At 50.7% G+C, this 18,194-nt stretch overlaps 1 protein-coding gene and 1 long non-coding RNA gene across 4 annotated transcripts in view; both read right to left on the bottom strand.

Annotated features, from left to right (window-relative positions):
* The window catches only part of LOC140629083 (F-box-like/WD repeat-containing protein TBL1X), a 212,219-nt gene that overhangs the window by 37,120 nt on the left and 156,905 nt on the right, over positions 1–18,194 (bottom strand). For all 3 annotated transcript variants that reach the window (XM_072818500.1, XM_072818499.1, XM_072818501.1), the window contains one exon: positions 13,298–13,405. In XM_072818500.1, coding sequence (XP_072674601.1) covers positions 13,298–13,355 — 58 coding nt within the window. In that variant the 5' untranslated portion in view covers positions 13,356–13,405. The remainder of the gene's footprint in view (positions 1–13,297; positions 13,406–18,194) is intronic.
* LOC140629062 (uncharacterized) lies at positions 8,584–12,908 on the bottom strand. The gene is made up of 2 exons (XR_012026921.1): positions 10,796–12,908; positions 8,584–10,548 (listed from the first exon to the last, which is right to left on the bottom strand). It is a non-coding gene; the product is annotated as an uncharacterized lncRNA (long non-coding RNA).

The raw sequence follows: 18,194 nt of genomic DNA, 5'->3' as shown, positions 1-18,194 counted from the left end.
AAGATTCAAAACACCTGCGTGGCTCAGTGGTTGAGCCTTCAGCTCAGGACGTGATCCCAGGATCCTGGGATTGAGTCCCACATTGGGCTCCCTGCATGGAGCCTGCTTCTCCCTCTGCTTGTGTCTCTCATGAATAAACAAATAAAATCTTTTGAAAAAATAAAATAAAATAAAAGAGGAGGATTCTCGAGCCCGGTGGCCCGCTCTGAATCCTAGCTCTAGGACTTCCAGCGACGGGACTTGAGCAGGTCAATGTCCACTCCAGGCCTGGGCTTTCCCGTTGGACACGTAAATGCAGCTGTATCTGCTTCCGACGGGTTAATGGTTTTATTCGTCATGTCCTCAGAATCGTGCGTGGCACACCGTAAGTGCTCAATAAATGTTAGCTCCGTGACTATGGCAAAGCCGTGACAACGGAAACAGCCCTGGCAAGATATGAGGAGTGCCTGGCTGGTGGACAGTGGGTGAAAAATGAAAACGGAGGTAAGAGGAAAGATACTCTGGAAGGTTACAGAAAAAGGTGGAGTTGTTCGTTCGATGGGGGTGGTCAGGGGTCAGGAAATGGCAATGGTAGGAAGTGGGATTTTTTTTTAAGATTATTTATTTATTCATAGAGACGGGGGGGCGGGGCAGAGACACAGGCAGAGGGAGAAGCAGGCTCCATGCAGGGAGCCCGACGTGGGACTCGATCCGGGGTCTCCAGGATCACGCCCTGGGCTGCAGGCGGCGCTAAACCGCTGAGCCACTGGGGCTCAGTGGGATTTTCCATTAAGGAATGCCTGGGAGCTATGCACCCAAAACAGTCTGGAAGGCACCGGAGGGGCTGGGTGGGCCCCTGGGCTGGGGGAAAAGGCAGCCAATTGACCTCAGATATGACGTCGGGGGGAAAGAAGGACGTCCTCGGGGGCCGTGGCATTTATGGAGCGGGTAGGGAAGGCACCAGTGAAGAAACACACGGTCACGTGGGAGGACAGGGACACGGTTGCGCCCGACAGCCCAGACGACGTGCTCGTCCGTCTGGAAGCAGGAACGGGAGAGGCGGGAAGTTGGCAGGAAATAAAATACGCGACCGCTGGCCGCTCTTCAGGCCCGGGGAGCGGGCGGCCCACCTGTAGTCGCGGGGAGACAGGCACCTCGCAAGGGCCCGCGGCGTCTTCGCTGAAAAGGGAACTTGCGCCATCGGGGACTTCGCGCCGTCACCAACCGTGGAAGCAGGAAGCCTCCACGCCAGAGGCATCTTCCCCACAATCGCTAGTTTTCTTGATGTTAATGCCGACGGAATGGTTTGGCCGATCGAGCCAGACCCATCTTTAAACAACTTATAAACGACGACGCGGTTTCCATTCCGATGCTTTCTGCCCTCTAACCGATCAGGAAGCGCGAGAATGGGCGGTCTTGCATCTTAGCGTTCACACACGCAGGTTAGGACAGTAAACTCAGGAAAGATCGTGCAACTGCAATTGCCCGGGAACCGGGGTGGCCGCGGTGGATGGGACCGTCCGGGACACGGGAAGAGCAGCTTCACGATCCATCTGGTCACTCTAAGCGGAATCACAATCGAACCAAAACAACGGCTCAGGACATTACACCCGTTCAGAATGAAGACGAGCTCGGGTGCGACGAGCAACCACCACGAGAGGGTCTGTAAGGAAACCGTTCACGTGCATGGGAGCGTGAACTGAGGATGGGCGCCCCACACCGTGTATTGTGCAAAGGGAACACGGATCTGCTTATTCAGTGGAGGAGTGTGAATTATTGATGCCACAAAGCCAGCGAGGGGAATGTTTTATTCTTTTCTAAATGAAAGGCATGGGTATCACATTCTCCAGCTACTTACTCACCCCAACGGTTTTCAGTTTCTTTGTTTGAAGATTTTATTTATTCATGGGGTGGGGGCGGCAAAGGGAGAATCAGGCTCCCTGCTGAAAAGGGAGCCCCAATGTGGGACTCGATCCCAGAACCCCAGGATCATGAGCTGAGCTAAAGGCAGACATTTAACCGACTGAGCTATCCAGGCGCCCTGTTGTTGATTTTTTGTTGTTGTTGATTTTTTAAGTACAACATACACAGAAATGCACAGATGAGAAATAAGCAACCACAAGCCAGATTTAAACTTTGGGACTGTGGCAGTGGCAGCCACACAGCTTCTCAAGTTTCCGGTGTCCCTGAGCGGATGCTGCGGGCCTATAGGATGGATGCTCCATGGAAACACTGGATGCCAAAGCTCGGGTGGTTAGGACACTTGCCATGTGTGACAGTCCGTGCTGCTGGGGGAAGGAGGTGCCATCGCGTACGTCCATGGGGACAGCACACCCGTCCACGCCGATGTTCATTGCTTCTTTCTCCCCTCAGCTTTATGGAGGCAGGAGTGGCATACGACAACATCGCGTCTGTTTCAGGTGTACGACGTGATGCTCTCATAGCCACATACGTTGTGAAATGATCACCAGGATCCAGTGAGTTAGGACTCCATCACCCCACAGAGTTACACGTACCTGGTGTGGCGAGAACACCGACGATTCACTCCCCTAGCGACTTCCGAATATACAACACACACTACTGTGAACCACGAAGTGTGCTGTCCCTTATGATCCACATCTTTTTGCTGTAATTAACTGTGAGTATAACCATTACTAAGTCCTGTGAATTCTTTCAGCAAACCATAGAATCTGAAGGTGCTCCTGGGGGGGTCCTGACACCCCATCACAAATACGCTGCTTATGTCTGTGGGAGATAGGAAGGCGTGTCTTGTTATTGTTCCACAGGACTTCGAAGGTTCTTTTTACCCGGTAGTAATGTGGACACATGATTCAGATCCTCCTTATTTATTATGTGATGAAAGTAATGCTTTCCTTTATTATTTCTAAAGCAAAGACTACCAATATCTCAGAGAAATGCTTGCCTTTACTGTTTCATAAAACTCCTCTTTTTAAACAGGGACACACATTAGCCAGGAAAAGGGGCCAGTTCAGTCAAAATACATTTTTAGAGACTCAGCTGAACAATAAGCCCTGAACTTTTGTTTAAATTAAGACAGCTGAACCATTTTAAAATGATTTCCCCAATCTGTGGAAATGCGTCTTGCATAAGAAGGCATGAAGTGGTCTTTGGAAACACAGTGCAACCTACCGGGTGATTTGTCAGGGGCTCCAATGGTGGTGGGCAAAGCTGCTTAATCACCTTTGTCGACAAAATTATTCACAAATATTGAGAGTAGCGCCCTGTCCCTGATTATCTAACCTCCTTGCTAGAAGCCAAGAAAAATTTTTGTTTTTTTAAAAAAATCAGATGGAAAGTCTGCTACTCCCAATTATTTTATTATCTGCTGGTGAATGCTTTGGCAGACTTCCGCCTTCCTAGAGGGGAAAAATACCCTGGAAAATTTTAATAAAAATGAAGACTGCATTTTGCTCATTGTTAAAGTCTATTTGAGTTCTGCAGCAAAAGGAATCAAAACGTAGCCCAAGAAGATAAAGTGTGAAGAAACAGAATCCCATTAAAACTCCATTTACTAAAAAACCAGTGGAGGAAAAACATCCTATACTAAAGGATCTGCATCAGTGCTTATCAACTGGGGGTGGTTTCACCCTCCAGGGTACATCTGGGAAAGTCCAGAGACATCTTTGGCTGTGACAACACAGGGGAGGAGGAGTGTTGTTGGCATTTAACGGATGGAGGCCAGGTTGTTGCTCAACATCCTATCATACCAGGCAGCCCCAGAGGACAAAGAATGACCCAGCCCCAAGTGTCCAGAGTGCTTGAGAACCCTGACCGTAATGAATAGGCTGGAAGCCTCTGGATAATGCGTTATGTGCAGTCAGCCAGAGTATCTCCATGGAATAAGACCCTCAAACCTGCCCACCGCTCTTAGGCTGACCACATCCATGTTATAGAATCCTTTGAGCTGAATATCGTAAGGGGGCCTTTTTTTCCTTGCCCTTCCCCATTTTACTTTTTTAAAGGATTTTATTTTGAAGTAATCTCTATACCCACTCGAACTTACAACCCCAAGATCAAGAGCCGCACACTCCACTGATGGAGCCAGCCAGGTGCCCCCATAAGGGGGGCTATTTCAAAACCATTTTAAGACTCACTTGAAAAGGAGTGGGGAAGAAGCCACGCATAGGCTTTTATCTCCAGTAAAAATGCAGGCTGCCCAGTGTCTACAGCCCCAGTCGAAAGCAGAATTCTTTCCTGTGATAATTCCCCAGGAGGAGGTGGGCGCAGTGTACAACGTCCACCCGCGTTGGCTGAACTCCCAAGGATGCAAAAATTTGAGTGATATGAGACCAGTGCTATTCACCTTCGGATGATTTTTCATTATTCTTCTGCTTCCAGAAGGCTCAGAAGGTTTGTATGGCCATCCATTTTCAAATTAATATGGCCGTTACTCAAATCTATTATACAAAAGAGTATCCCATCAGAGCCCGGGCCCACAGGATGGCTAATGACCTGCAACATTTAATTAAAATGTCTTGACTGTCTTTGTATTAGTGACCACTCTCTCTCTCTCTCACACACACACACACACACGCAAAAATGCAGATAACAGATGTGCAAAATTACATTTTTTGGTTTATTTTTTATTTTATAATTTGGAAATTACTATGGACTCATGGAAAGCCACAAAAATAGTAGAGTCCTGTGTTTGCTTCATCCAGAGTTTCCTCCGGGGGGCATCTTCTCTTGCTGTACTACAGTATCAAAACCAAGACAATGACTTCTCGTTGACTGGTCGCTAGATTGCAAACCTTCTGACCTGCGTGTGTGTCTGCTCGCACGCGCGTGTGGCTAATCTATGCATGTATAATTTTATTCTGTATGTCCATAGGCATGATCATCGCCACAGTCAAGACAGAACTTTTCCATCAGCACAAAAGAACTCCCCAAACTACGCCTTTGTAGTTACAGCCACCCCAACCCCTAGCAGCCATGGCTACAGTCTTCTCATTTCCAGTTCAAATGGGACCATCCAGTACGTACTGTTCTGATACTGGCTTGTGCTAGCCAGCACACTTCTCTGGAGACTCATCCACATTGTGGCACATATCCGTAGTTCATTCCTTTTTAATGCTGAGAGGGACCCCAGGGTATGCAACTACAGTCTGCGGAGCCGATCATCCAGTGAAGCACATTTGGGGAGTTTCCAATATACTGTTATTACAAATGAGGCTGCTGTTTTCTGTTTAATTTTTTAAATAACTGGATTTTATCAGACAGCAATCTAGCTTACAAATGATGCTGCGTGTGCCAAGGACTTGTCCCAAATGCTGTAGAGTTCTATTAAAAAGCCCTTGAATGTAGAGACACCTGGGTGGCTCAGGAGGTTGGGCGTCTTGCCTTTGGCTCAGGTCATGATCTCCGGGTCCTGGGATCAAGCCGAGTTAAGATTCCTGCTCAGTGGGAACTCTGCTTCTTCTCCCTCTGCCTCTCCCCCAACCCTACTCACATGCTCTCTTGCTCTCTCTCTCTCTCACATAAATAAATAAAATCTTAAAAAAAAAAAAAAAGTCCTTTAATATAATAACATCCATGTGGAATTCAGGTGCTTTCTTCTCTTCCTCTGAAATAGTCTACACATGAAACTTCTTACCTCTAACACTGTGAGTTATTGTGGTGAAACACCCGTAACACAGAATGTACCGTTTTAGCCATTTCTAAGTGCACAGGTCAGTGGCATTAAGTAATTCACACTGTTGTGCAAACATCACCACCATGCTCTCATCTTCCAGACAGAACTCTCATCTTCCCAGACAGAAACTCTGCCCCACTCAACACTAGTCCTCATTCCGCCCTCTGAGCCCCGAAACCTCTGTTCTACTTTTGTGTCTCTGTGAACTTGACGACTCCAGGTGCCTCACGTCAGCAGAGCCTTGTGGGTCTGGCTTATGTCATTCAGCATCAGGCCCTCAAAGTTCGTCCACGCAGTAGCCCACGTCTGAATGTCCCTCCTTTTGTAAGGCTGAACGACATTTGCTTGTACGGATGCAGCATATTTTATCTGTTCATCCACCGTGGACCCTGGGGTTTGTCTCCACTGTGATTTTCTGAAGGCACTTTCTACTGTACCCCTCAAGGCAGCAGCTTATCTCTGCAGGAAGGGGAGCACGCCTGTCCATTACGTTCTCCAACACCCCTCCTGCTACAGCTGCTCACAGATCTGCGATGGTGAACAGGGACAGGAGTGACCTTCCATACAAACTGCTCGCTGTCTTTAACCAGGCAGAGACAGTAAAAAAAATTAAGCAAGAAGCCAGAGGAAGAGGAAGACAGGAAAAAAAATTAAGCAAGAGCCAGACTTTTGACATAACTGACAGCTCCTGGCTCAGGAAGCAGGGCCTCGGAGAAGTGTCTTCTACTGATGAACTACAATTCCCAAGAACCCTTCTTTCTATTTATTTTTTTAAAAGATTTTATTTAATTACTTGAGACACAGTGAGCGAGCAAGAGCAGGGGAGAGGTACAGGGAAGCTGACTTCCCACTAAGCAGGGAGCCCGACACAGGGCTTGATCTCAGGACCCGGGGATCACCACCTGAGCCAAATGCAGATGCTTCACCGACTGAGCCCCTCAGGTGCCCCTTTCCAAGGAAACCTTCTTGAATCTAGGTGGGCTGGCTTTCAAAAGTGCCATTTTACAGGCCCCAGGTCACCCGGTGTTGTTTCTGGGGGCCTTCTGTACCCTCTATCTAAGGTTTCTGAGCAAACAGTGGGCAAGTTGCTGTGGGCACCCTCCCCAAAGAGGAGACCCACCCCATCAGCACCCTACAGGGACCTCCCCTAGCTCACCCAGCACAGCCAGGCACACTCTCTTACCCACACCCGCTTCTTTCCCCACCTGCCCCAGGAAGTGGCCGTATACACATGCCGTGATTTTTAAACTGCTCAGTAATCTTTCCAGAAAGTAAAAGCTCTCTGCGTTTAGAACAGAACAATCTTTAGCTTTGTGCCAGAGCTCGCTGTGCAGACAAAATCCCGCCTAAGCCTTACACACTCTCCTCTCAGGTCCTAACCACATGGACATCGTATATGGGCATGGCAGGGAACAAAGGGGTGCTTGCCACCTGGCAAGGAAATCTTTCCCATTTGTCTGGCCTAGAAGCTCCCCGAGATGAAGGCGGAATGATATCTAGGTCCTGCTGTGAACCTTGAAAGCCCGAATATGTAATATTTCACTATCCTCCTGGATGACAGATAATCCAGAACCATCCAAGGAGGAGACGTGATCTGGAACTATGTGTTTATTACGTAAATCAAAGGAAACAGGCCTAATTCTATGTAGCTAGTCAACGCGTGTGTGGATAAGGCTCTTTAGGAAAACAGAAGCTGTCTAAGATGTAGATTTTCATTTTAGGAAACTGCCAATGTTCCTCTCTGAATAATGCATGTTTTGTAATGTTAATAGAGGCAATAAATATGTATAATAAATCGGCCTCTCCACAACAAATCAGAAGTTCTGTGTAGAAAGAGTTTTCCATCATACTTGAAACCGTTCCCAATAAAGAAAGAAGTTCATCATCCTGCTGATTTGTGATATATGATAAATCAATTTTTACCATCTACCATAACGATAAGCGCCTTTTATTACCTGAAATGTCTGGAACGACAGCCCTCGGGGCCGCACAACTTGGTAACATACCCACACCGCACCCGACAAAACAATTTCTCGCCTTTGTTTCTTTTCCGCCAGTGGAACCACCACCGATCATGGAGCGGTTTTAGGAGCGTCCGTCTGTCCTCTGCGGGCTGTTGGCATGGGTCAACCTCAAGGTGGGGAGCCCCCCGAGCACCCGAGGTGCCTGAGCTCGGCCGCGAGCAGAGTCTCGGGGGCCCCGCGTGCAGGAATGGTGTTTGTGCCCGGGAGCCCGCACAGGGGGACGCGTGTCCAGCCCCGCGCCCAGTCGGGTCCCCTGGAGGGCCGGCCAGGCTGCACGGTGGCCTATTTCCATGCCTGAAGCTGCACTGCTGAGGAGGGAGAAGGTGTGCGCTGTGGATGCTCCCTCACTTAGATCCGGGCGATCTGGGCAGCCCGGGTGGCTCAGGGGTTTAGCGCCTGCCTTTGGTCCAGGGCGTGATCCCGGAGACCCGGGATCGAGTCCCACGTCGGGCTCCCTTCTCCCTCTGCCTGTGTCTCTGCCTCTCTCTCTCTCTCTCTCTCTCTCTCTCTCTGTGTCTCTATGAATAAATAAATAAAATCTTAAAAAAAAAAAAAGATCTGGGCGATCTGGTCACTCACTGGCGGAAACCACGGCCCCAAACAGGTTCAGGAAGGCTAATTTTAAACCCAAAGAGGAAGTGTAAAACTTCATCGGGATCCTGCAGATGTATCTGCCGGGGCTGACGTCCTTTTACCTACTTTCCAGTAAGCCCTGCGGACAGGCACCAATCCATGCTGCTACTCCAATCAAATCTACAGAACCACCGATGTTTAGGAGTGCCTCACTGCCACTGACCCTGAAAAGGATGCGGGGGCCTCCAATGACCTTCAGCCCACACGAGTTACACGAGCCAGTGATCTCACGCCTAGATTCCTACCCAAGAGAAATGAAAGCCTACGATCACACAGATCACACAGACAAAAACACACCGTACGCAGACATTTCTCAGTAGCTGCAGTTGTCATCATCAAAACCTGGGAACAACTCAAATGCTCCTCAACGGGCGAATGCCCAAGCCAATGGCTACTCATTCTTAAAATGGAATATTAGTTAGCAACAAAGAACCAGCGACCGACGCATCCAACAGCACAAATGGACCTCAGAGGCACGGTGCTGAGCGAAAGCAGCCAGGCTCCGAGGGCTGCACGCTGTCCCAGGCCACGGCCACCAAGCTCTGCGAGGGCAGAAGTACGTGGACAGGCAACAGGTCTCTCTCCCCAGCCCGGGACTCTTTGGGGTGATGGGCTTTTCTCCTGTCTCGATGGCACTGGTGGTTACGGGACTGGATATGCATTTGGCAAAAGCTCTAAGCCTGTAGTCTTCCAAGGGTGAGTTTTGCTGCACGGAAATTACACCTTCACTGAAAAACAGATGCAACACGTGACGGGGGAGGGAGAGGTGGAGAACGAGTCCCGTCGCACGAGGAAGGGGGAGATGTGCCTTCTCCGGGACTGCCGCCTGGGACCACGGAACCAGTCTGGGCACCACCTAACGATCGTGGGAGATCTGGCTCCAGACGCCCGGCGCGCCTCTGCTCTCTGGAGGCAAGCGGGGCGCTGGCCGTCTCCGCTCCTGAGCCACGGAGCTAGCCTTGCGGACAGCACGTGATACCACAGATTCTCACCTTCGGCACAAACCTGCCAAACCCAGGCATTTCGGCTCTTTCCCCAGGGCCCGGGCCAGCCCAGGCGGCTCCCCCCGGGGTAGGGGGTCCCCTCGCTCCAGCAACGCCAGCGTCCACCGAACCCCTCTGCGGTCGGATCTGGGAGGAAACCGCTCCTTCACAGTCCCGAGTTTGCGATGAAGCCCGGGAGGAAACGCTGCGGCTGCAGGGGCTCAGTGATTTCCCCACTTTTCATACAGCGTGGGAAGGGGCGTCCGCCTCCAACCACATTCCGCGCCAGCGGGGCAAAGCACTCCCGGTTCGGCAGCACCTGCAGGAGCTGCTCGCGGAGGCCCCCGCGGCCTGGAACCCATGCCCCGGGCTTCTCCCGGCTCCTCCCGGCCCTGGGTCGGGGAGCGCCCGCCACCACCTGCTTCTCCACCAACGGCCCGGCAGCGGCGGGGACCGACGACGAAGCCCTACCCCTCAGGGCCCGAGGCAGCCCGGGCACCCCGGCCCGTTCCCGCTGCGCCCCCAGCGCTGCCCACCGACCGACGGCACCTGCCCAGGCTCGGACGCCCGGCGCCCGCCTCACCCAACGACGGCAACGAGAGAATCGCCCCTTCCCGGCAGGTGGCGGGATGCACCTCTGGGCGTGGAACCTGCCTCTTCGCTTCCGGTGAAGGCCGGACCCGAACCGCGATGACCTCAATTCTGCAGCCTGCGAGCGGAGGAATGAAGCCGGCCCGTTTCTGAGCTTCTCTCCCAGGTCTGAAGACAGGCGACCTGGATTGTCCCCCCAGCAGCGGGTCATCTTCAACGCACTGCCTCCCCGCTCTCTCGAGGACAGAAACCCTCCTCTGGGGATGCAGCATCCTCACCGACGCACAGGACACGGGGACGGGATGAAGACAGAAGGTGCTGGGACAGGACGGCCGGGAACGGCACCTGCTGGCTCAGCGCACAGAAGGCAGGCTCGCCTCCAGCTCAGCTGGCCAGGACCAGCAACCCCTGGGTAGGGGTCCAGGAACCTGCTGTCCCTGCACATGGGACGGTGAGCTGGGACCTGGTGGGGCTGGCCCTGGTCGGAGAGGCTTCAAAGAGCGCACGGACCAGAGAAACAGCATCTTCCTCACGCGAGGCCATCCCCTGCCCACGTCCTCCCTCCCTGCTCCACAGCCCCCTCTTCCACACAGGGCATAAGGGTGGGGCCTGCTATACAACACCTGGCAGCAGAGAACCTTCTGGTAGAGAAAGCCAGATTGGGAGGCGTTGAGGAATGGATCACCTGCGGTAACACAGGGCTTCGTTTCAATGACTTGCTCTAGGCAAGCTGGGCAGAGAACAGAGATGCCCGAAGGGGAGGCGCGGTCAAGGGACACATTTTCCCGGTACCTCCCTTCCCCGCAAAGCCAGAAGGGAGACACTGACAGGCTGAGACGATGCTCTTTGCCCTGGGTGGGTGCTCAATAACTAGGTGCTTAACTGAAACTTCAGGATTTGAGAAAACATAGAAAACGACCCCAAAAGAACACCTGGTATTTCTTCTCTGCCTGCTTGTGACCACGTCCTCGTGGGGGCCTCCGGTCCAGTCCAGGGCTCACACAGTCCTTAGCTGGAAGCTCAAGCAGAGCTTCCTTGACAAGGTCCGTCTGTCCGCGACAGGTGGGGCCCTATGCAAGGATTCCCACAAACAGAAGTTCAGGGATGCAAGATGCTCAGAGGTGAAACTCTGTCCTCCTGTCCCCCGACGCCCCTCCTCAGTTGTCTGGTTACAGAAGCTTTAGCAACAAACAGGAGCCAGATGTAAACAAACCCGAGAAAAGGAAGTGCGGCCTTTCTGGGGCAGCGATGCTGGCTGTTTATTCAAAGAGGCCAGCGGTGCTCCGGCCCCATCGCCCGGGCCCTGGGGACCAGCCCGCCCGGAGCCCTCTCCCCAGGCCACGCACAAAGTTTTCACATCATTTATTCATCCTGAACCTCAGCCTGTGATTTCTTCAAACATTTTGACTGTATTTTGCCTTCATCCTATCTCTGTGCAGAGGGGTTTTAAAAGAAAGGAGCCTCGAATTCAAGGCTGGAAGTCCACAGGGGAGCAAGCAGCTCTGGGTGCCTGTCAGCTGGCCGCAGGGCCGCATCCGTGCTGCAGGTGGCGAGCTCCCCGACTTCCCGGTGAGGGAGGTACCAGAGCCGCGCGACGTACTCCCCAGACTCACGGGCTGAGGTCGGACACATTTCACCACTCTCACACCATATCTGGCAACGGCCGATCCCAATGATCTACTAGATGTGCAGAAAGACTGTGCGCTTCCCATGAAAATCGCTCGCTGGGGCCCCCCAGGGACACATATGCGGGCGGCAGAGGTGTGTGCTTGTAACGTGCCACGAGTCCCGTGTACTCCATTACTCTTGCCCAAGCTAACTTTTTTCTTTTTTTTTGGCAGAGGAGAAGAGGCTCCAGTGGGGCAATAGCTTGTTCAAAGGTCAGAGCCTGGGATCGAGTCCCGCATCGGGCTCCCCGCAGTGAGCCCGCTTCTCCCTCTGCCTGTGTCTCTGCCTCTCTCACGAATAAATCAATAAAATCTTAAAAACAAAGAGAGAGAGAGAGAGAGCAGTAGTCTTGTGCATACTGTATGGGTCAGACCGTGTCCTGCCCCAAATACCTAAGTTGAAGCCTAAGTGCCAGTACACCTCAGAGTGACATTATTTGGAGACGGGGTCACTGCAGCTGCCACGGGGATCGGAGTCAACAGGGGGCTGGGTGGGGTCTGCTGAGGTCCGCATCCAGGAGGGCTGGTTCTGCATCCAGGAGGGCTTGTTCCGGAAGGAAACTGTCCCGGAAGGGAGACCGAGCAAAGGAGAAACGGGGACAAGTGTGGACAGAGGGAGAAACCCGGGGAGGAGGCGTGTGACGGCGGAGGCTGGGCGGCTGGCACAGCCAACGAGCAGCGCGGTGGCCCAGGCCTCGGGCTGGCAGCGGACACGCCGGGCCAAGCACCTGTGCTCACGCTGCCTGCCCGGCCTGCTGCTCAAAGGACTTCGTGGGCGCAGGAAGCGCACGCACACAAAGCCCGAGCCCAGGAGGGGCCACTGCCACCCCCATGACGGGGCGGACGGCGCCAGAGAGGCCGAGGCAGGCGTCCCTCGGGCCCTGGAAGGGCACATACAGGGCTACAAGGATGTTTTTCATCGATGTCATTTGTACATCTTAAATGAACTATTTTAAAGCTTTCAAAGCTGAAAGACAATACTCCTTTGGAAATTAATTAAAAAATCTAACAATGTTAATTAAAAAGGAATTCAGAGTGTTGAGAAGTTAAAAAAGTACCCACAAGCAAGCCTCCAAACTGTGCTGAGGCTGCCCTGGGTGGGGCAGCGGCGACACTGCCAACGTGGGAATCCAGGCGCAGAGGCGTCTAAGGCCTCCTCAGAGGGCTGCCTTTGTCCTGTGACAAAGCCAGGCCAGAACCCGGGCCCCGGGCGCTCGTCAGTCCCCTTCCCACCCCCTGCGGATCCCAGCTGCCACCCACAAGGTCCATTCTGCCGACAGGCAGCACATTTCTGGCCTGTTCACTGCTTATCATAAAGTAACTTTTTGGTCATCATCAAAAGTGTTGGAAGAGACCAGAACCATCCCTATGTTTTGGGATATTGCCAAGGGCCCGTGGTGGTGGTGGTGGTGGGGGGGTTTAGGAGCTCAGCACATCAGTGGTCTTAAATCTGAGCGGTTCACACGTACACACAATGAACACACACCAGCCCTTCGATGCCCATTTCCACATCTATCCCAACTGCTCTTGACCTTGACTCCAATCTGATCTCATCTGGGCAGAAATGTCAAGGGAAGAAAGAACACGCGTCCTATCCCACCCCGGAATTGGGCAACCCCAGCACCTTCCCCTCCCCTTCAGCTTTCTCAGTAAGAACATCATCTGCCCTTCTTCTTCTACTGCCTGGGCTTTCGGTCCTTGGTGGATGGTTCCGCATGTGGCATACTGCAGACGACTTTCCGACTGACAGAAGCCCAAGCCTCTTACCTGATTCCTGGAGATAGCGATACACCAGGAAGTTCACCTCGTCACTGGTTATGCTCATCTTAGCCTCACCTCGCGGCGATGAGGTCTGTATGATGCGGGAGCCACCCTCTGTGAGACAACAGGAAAAAGTAGGAAGAGAGTTTTGAAACACTGCCCGTAAGTTTGTCCGTGTATTCTTTTTGAGACGACTGGAAAAATAATACCCATGATGGTATAATTTCATAATAATATATATATTTTAAAAAATACATCCTGGGGGATCCCTGGGTGGCTCAGTGATTTAGCACCTGCCTTTGGCCCAAGGCACGATCCTGGAGTCCTGGGGTCGAGTCCTGCATCAGGCTCCTGGCATGGAGCCTGCTTCTCCCTCTGCCTGTGTCTCTGCCTCTCTCTCTCTCTCTATGTCTATCATGAATAAATAAATAAAATCTTTTAAAAAATAAATAAAAATAAAAAATACATCCTGGAGAAAGGCTTCAAAAGGAGGGGAAAGCTCGTTGCTGTATTTTCTTTTTTTATTTTCTTTTATTATTTTTTTTGTTGCTGTATTTTCTAAGGCTGGGATATGGTCAGGGATAAACCATACTTATGACAAATTCTGGGAAAACAGAAAATGAAAACAAAACCCAATTTTTTATTCAATAAAAATCACACATGCATGGTAGTCACAACATACTCGGTAGCAAGCATGAATGGCGTCGTGAAGTGTACTTTGACGGGTTCGGCTGGATAAGACACTAAGTGCTTGCTTTTCCAGACAGAGAAGACTTGTGAGGAGACCAGAAGTCATGTCAACACCCCTAGGGCAGGTGACCACATAAACCAGATTGCACCTGCTGTTCTAGATAAATGATCAACCATGGTACCTTTCACTCATAAGGCTGAAATGATAAACCCGATGGTCACTCTACCTATAGGCCGTATGCAGCACTGAGAAGGGAAACACAGATCCCTGAGGAGTGAAGTGTGTATGTCACCTTGACATCATTTCTATGAAGAAGCCGGGTCTCAGGAAGGTGAAGCATGGACATAGACCAAATAAGAAGAATCTGATTTTCTTCTCAATGATCCTGTTAGGCATATGAGCAAGCTAGCCCAAAGACGAGAGAGAGGCCAATCAATCAGCAGAACTCTTAGATACCAACAAACTAGAATGCACACGTCAACAACACTCGCTCCCAAAAGAGCCAAAGCCAAGAAAGGCCATGACCCCTTTCAGAGAGGTCACCAACACCAAACATTTTAGGCTGCTGAGGAACTGTCTTCAGAGGTCCACACCATTCGTGTCCAGGCATTTTTACTGGTGGCTAAACTTTTCCCATTAAAGGAGAATCAACTTTTGTTTACTTAGAAAAAAAGATAAAAGGGCAATGTAGGCTTCCCCTTGGGAGGATTCACACTAAATGCTATTATAAGAGACACACCCAGTGAGCCCCACCCTGGGAAGATCCCATCCCCAACTGTGGATCCCAGGACCCGTGACTCACTTCTACCCCATGGAATGTGTCAAAGGATGAGGATGTCACTCTACTCCTTAGGTTATGTCCTATGGTAAGAGTGACCAGATGTCATAATTATTCTGCTCTAGCACAGTGGACTGGAGGGAGACATTCTCCTGCTGGCCTCGAACATGAAGGCTGTCATCATGTGAACCGCCCACGGAAATGGAGACAGCCTGCAGGAAGCTTTGCACCTCAGCCCTACAACCACAAGGAATCGAAATTCTGCCAACAACATGAGCTTGGAAGACAATCTCCTCTCCGCTCAAGCTCCAAATGCACATGCCGCCCAGCAACCACCTTATCTACAGCCTTGCGAGGAGGCCTTGGGCAGGGAACTCAGCAAAGGCAAGCCTACGCTCAGTGTCCAGACAAACTGCCAGACAAGAAATGTGTGGTTTCCAGCTGCTCTGGAAATTTGTGATGATTATTAGGCCACAACGGATAACCAACACTCTGTGTCTTGGGTCGTTCCAGTTCTCACTTTACTTACCAGAATTTTCTTCAGGGCTCCTGGATGGCTCAGTCAGTTAAAAGCGTCTGCCTTTGGCTCAGGTTGTGATCTCAGGGTCCTGGGATCAAGCCCTGCATCAGGGTGCCTGCTCAGCGGGGAGTCTGCTTCTCCCTCTCCTTCTGCCCCTGCTCCCCGCTCATGATCTCACACTCTTTCTCTCTCTCTCTCTCAAATAAATTTGTAAATTCTTTTTAAAAAGGACACCTGGGGGGATCCATGGGTGGCTCAGTGCTTTAGTGCCTGCCTTTGGCCCAGGGCGCGGTCCTGGAGTCACGGGATTGAGTCCCACATCAGGCTCCCGGCATGGAACCTGTTTCTCCCTCCTCCTGTGTCTCTGCCCCCCTCTCTCTCTCTCTCTCTATCATAAATAAATAAATCTTAAAAAATAAATAAATAAAAAAATAAAAAGGACACCTGGGCAGCTCAGTGGTTGAGGATCTGCCTCCAACAGAGGGCGTGATCCCGGGGTCCTGAGATCAAGTCCCGCATCAGGCTCCCTGCAGGGAGCCTGCTTCTCCCTCTGCCTGTGTCTCTCATGAATAAATAAATAAGCCTTAAAAAAAAAATGAAACTCTCAAAAAAAAGAAAAAAAAAAAAAGAAAAAAACTCTTCTTGAGTTACTTTGGTGATATTCTGTACTTCTGTGCATACCGAAAGAAAAAACCTGACAAAAAAGACAAAAGAAAAAAAAAACCTGACAGTCAAAATACAGATCTGTCCTGAGATTTGTTTGCATTCTGAGGAATTCACTCGTAAGACAGCATTAGGAAAATATTAGAGTCTAAATAAAAAGGTAGGAAATCAGAGCATAACCAAATGAAAAAAAAAAACCTATTATTTAGGGGAGAGAAAGTAAAGAATAACAAAAATGTGCGCCACAGAACACTAACGCTGAACCGACTTTTGGTGGCGTCGAGGGGCGGTAAGGAGTCGGCTACGACGATTTCCCTCTGGTGAGTGGCTGGGCCGCTGGCAGGTGACTAGGTCGTGAGCGTGGAGCCCTCACGAATGGGATTAGCGCCCTCTTCTAAAAGTCGCCCCCAGAGCCTCTGTCCTTCTGCCCAGTGAGGACACAACGAGCGGACGCCCATGTAGGAAACAGGAAGTGGATCCTCACCAGATACCAAACCCGCCAGTGCCTTGATCTCAGGCTCCCAGCCTCCAGAGCTTCGAGAAAGAAACGTCTGTTAAGCTGCCCCGGCTGTGGTATGTTGTTGCAGCGGCCTGAAATGACCCACACACCTCCCCCAGCTCCGTTCTCTTTTTGTGTGTCACGTCAGGCACTTAGAAGTAAGTAAAAATCTAACTAACAGGCTCTTCGCGGCAGTACTTCTGACATCTGGGTCCCCATGATTCTCTGTTATGGGGCCGTCCTGCGCACTGTACGGTGCTGAGCAGCCTCCCTGGCCTCTGCCCACTAGACGCCAGGACAACCTCCCCCACCCCCTAGAGTTGTGATGATCAAAACCATCCCCAGACATTGGCACATGTCCCAAATCCCAAAACTGCTGCTCGTTTTCTCTGCAGAAGAAAAACCAGCACTTTGTGTTTGACACCAACTGCATTTACAAAGACGTAGGGCAACGTGCAGCTAGCTCATAGATGCCGCTTAACGACATGGCCAGGCTACTAGAAGCCAACATTTATTTTATTTCTTAAAAGATTTTATTTATTTATTCATGAGACAGAGACACAAGCAAAGGGAGAAGCAGGCTCCACGCAGGGAGCCTGACGTGGGACTCGATCCCGGGTCTCCAGGATCACGCCCCGGGCCAAAGGCAGCACTAAACCGCTGAGCCACATGGGCTGCCCAGAAGCCAACATTTAAAATGCACCACAGGAGCTGGGCTTTTTCTTTTTTGTTTTTTTGTTTTTAAATTTTTTTTTTGTTTTTTGTTTGTTTGTTTGTTTTTTAGATTTTATTTATTTATTCACGAGAGAGAAGCAGGCTCCATGCAGGGAGCCTGACGTGGGACTCGATCCCAGGACCCCAGGGTCATGACCTGAGCCCAAGGCAGACACTCAACCGCTGAGCCACCCAGGTGGCCCAGGAGCTGGGCTTTTTAAAATAGCTTATGTAAAATTTTTCTACAGAATTATCAGGATTTTCATTCAAAAAGAAAATATTGATTTCTTCTTTCAGCATCCACATCTTTTTTGTTTTCTAAGGGGAAGATGCCCTGGGCACACCTGCACCCCAAGAGCCTCGTTCTCACTGCCCACCCACAAGTGTCTGTAATAAATACATGCATCTGCACACGTGTGCCCAAAGGACCATGAAGCACAAGGATATAACATCCTTGAGACACCAAGGACGGTGGACAAATTTTGTTAGTCTGTTACTCTTCTTTTTCTTTATGCACAATCTTTTTTTCCAACTAGGAAAAGCTCCGAATAAGCTCTGGCTCTCTGGTTTCTGATCATGGATGGAATTTCTAAATTTGTAAGCTGGGATAAGCTTTTCCCAATACAGTGTTAATTTTCTAAAGGCTTTTTTGATTTGTAAGCAGCAGAGAAAACAGAAACCAGTCTCGGCCTGCAAGAGAACCAGGTGAAATGTCATGCCAGGTGAAATGACAAGATGTGTCACGTGTCCCCACTGGGTCCTCTACCTCAACTACATCATTTAATTTTTGAAATCATAGTAACTGGATCAAACCTCCCCTGCAACTGAACAACTTCTTCACTAGCTTTTAAGTGAGTATTTCTTTTAAAACCTAATTCCAGGGGTCTGGGTGGCTTCGTCGGTTCAGCGTCTGACTCTTGAGCGTCTGACTCTTGATTTCGGCTCAGGCCATGACCTCAGGGTCATGAGATGGAGCCCCGTGTCTGATTCGTGCTCAGCACGGAGTCTGCCGGAGTTTCAATCCCTCTGCCCCTGCCC

This window comes from Canis lupus, chromosome Y (genome assembly GCF_048164855.1).
Source record: "Canis lupus baileyi chromosome Y, mCanLup2.hap1, whole genome shotgun sequence".
NCBI classification, from domain to species: Eukaryota; Metazoa; Chordata; class Mammalia; order Carnivora; family Canidae; genus Canis; species Canis lupus.
The sequence above is the reverse complement of the archived record's forward strand: the minus strand, read 5'-3'. Positions and strand labels throughout refer to the sequence as shown.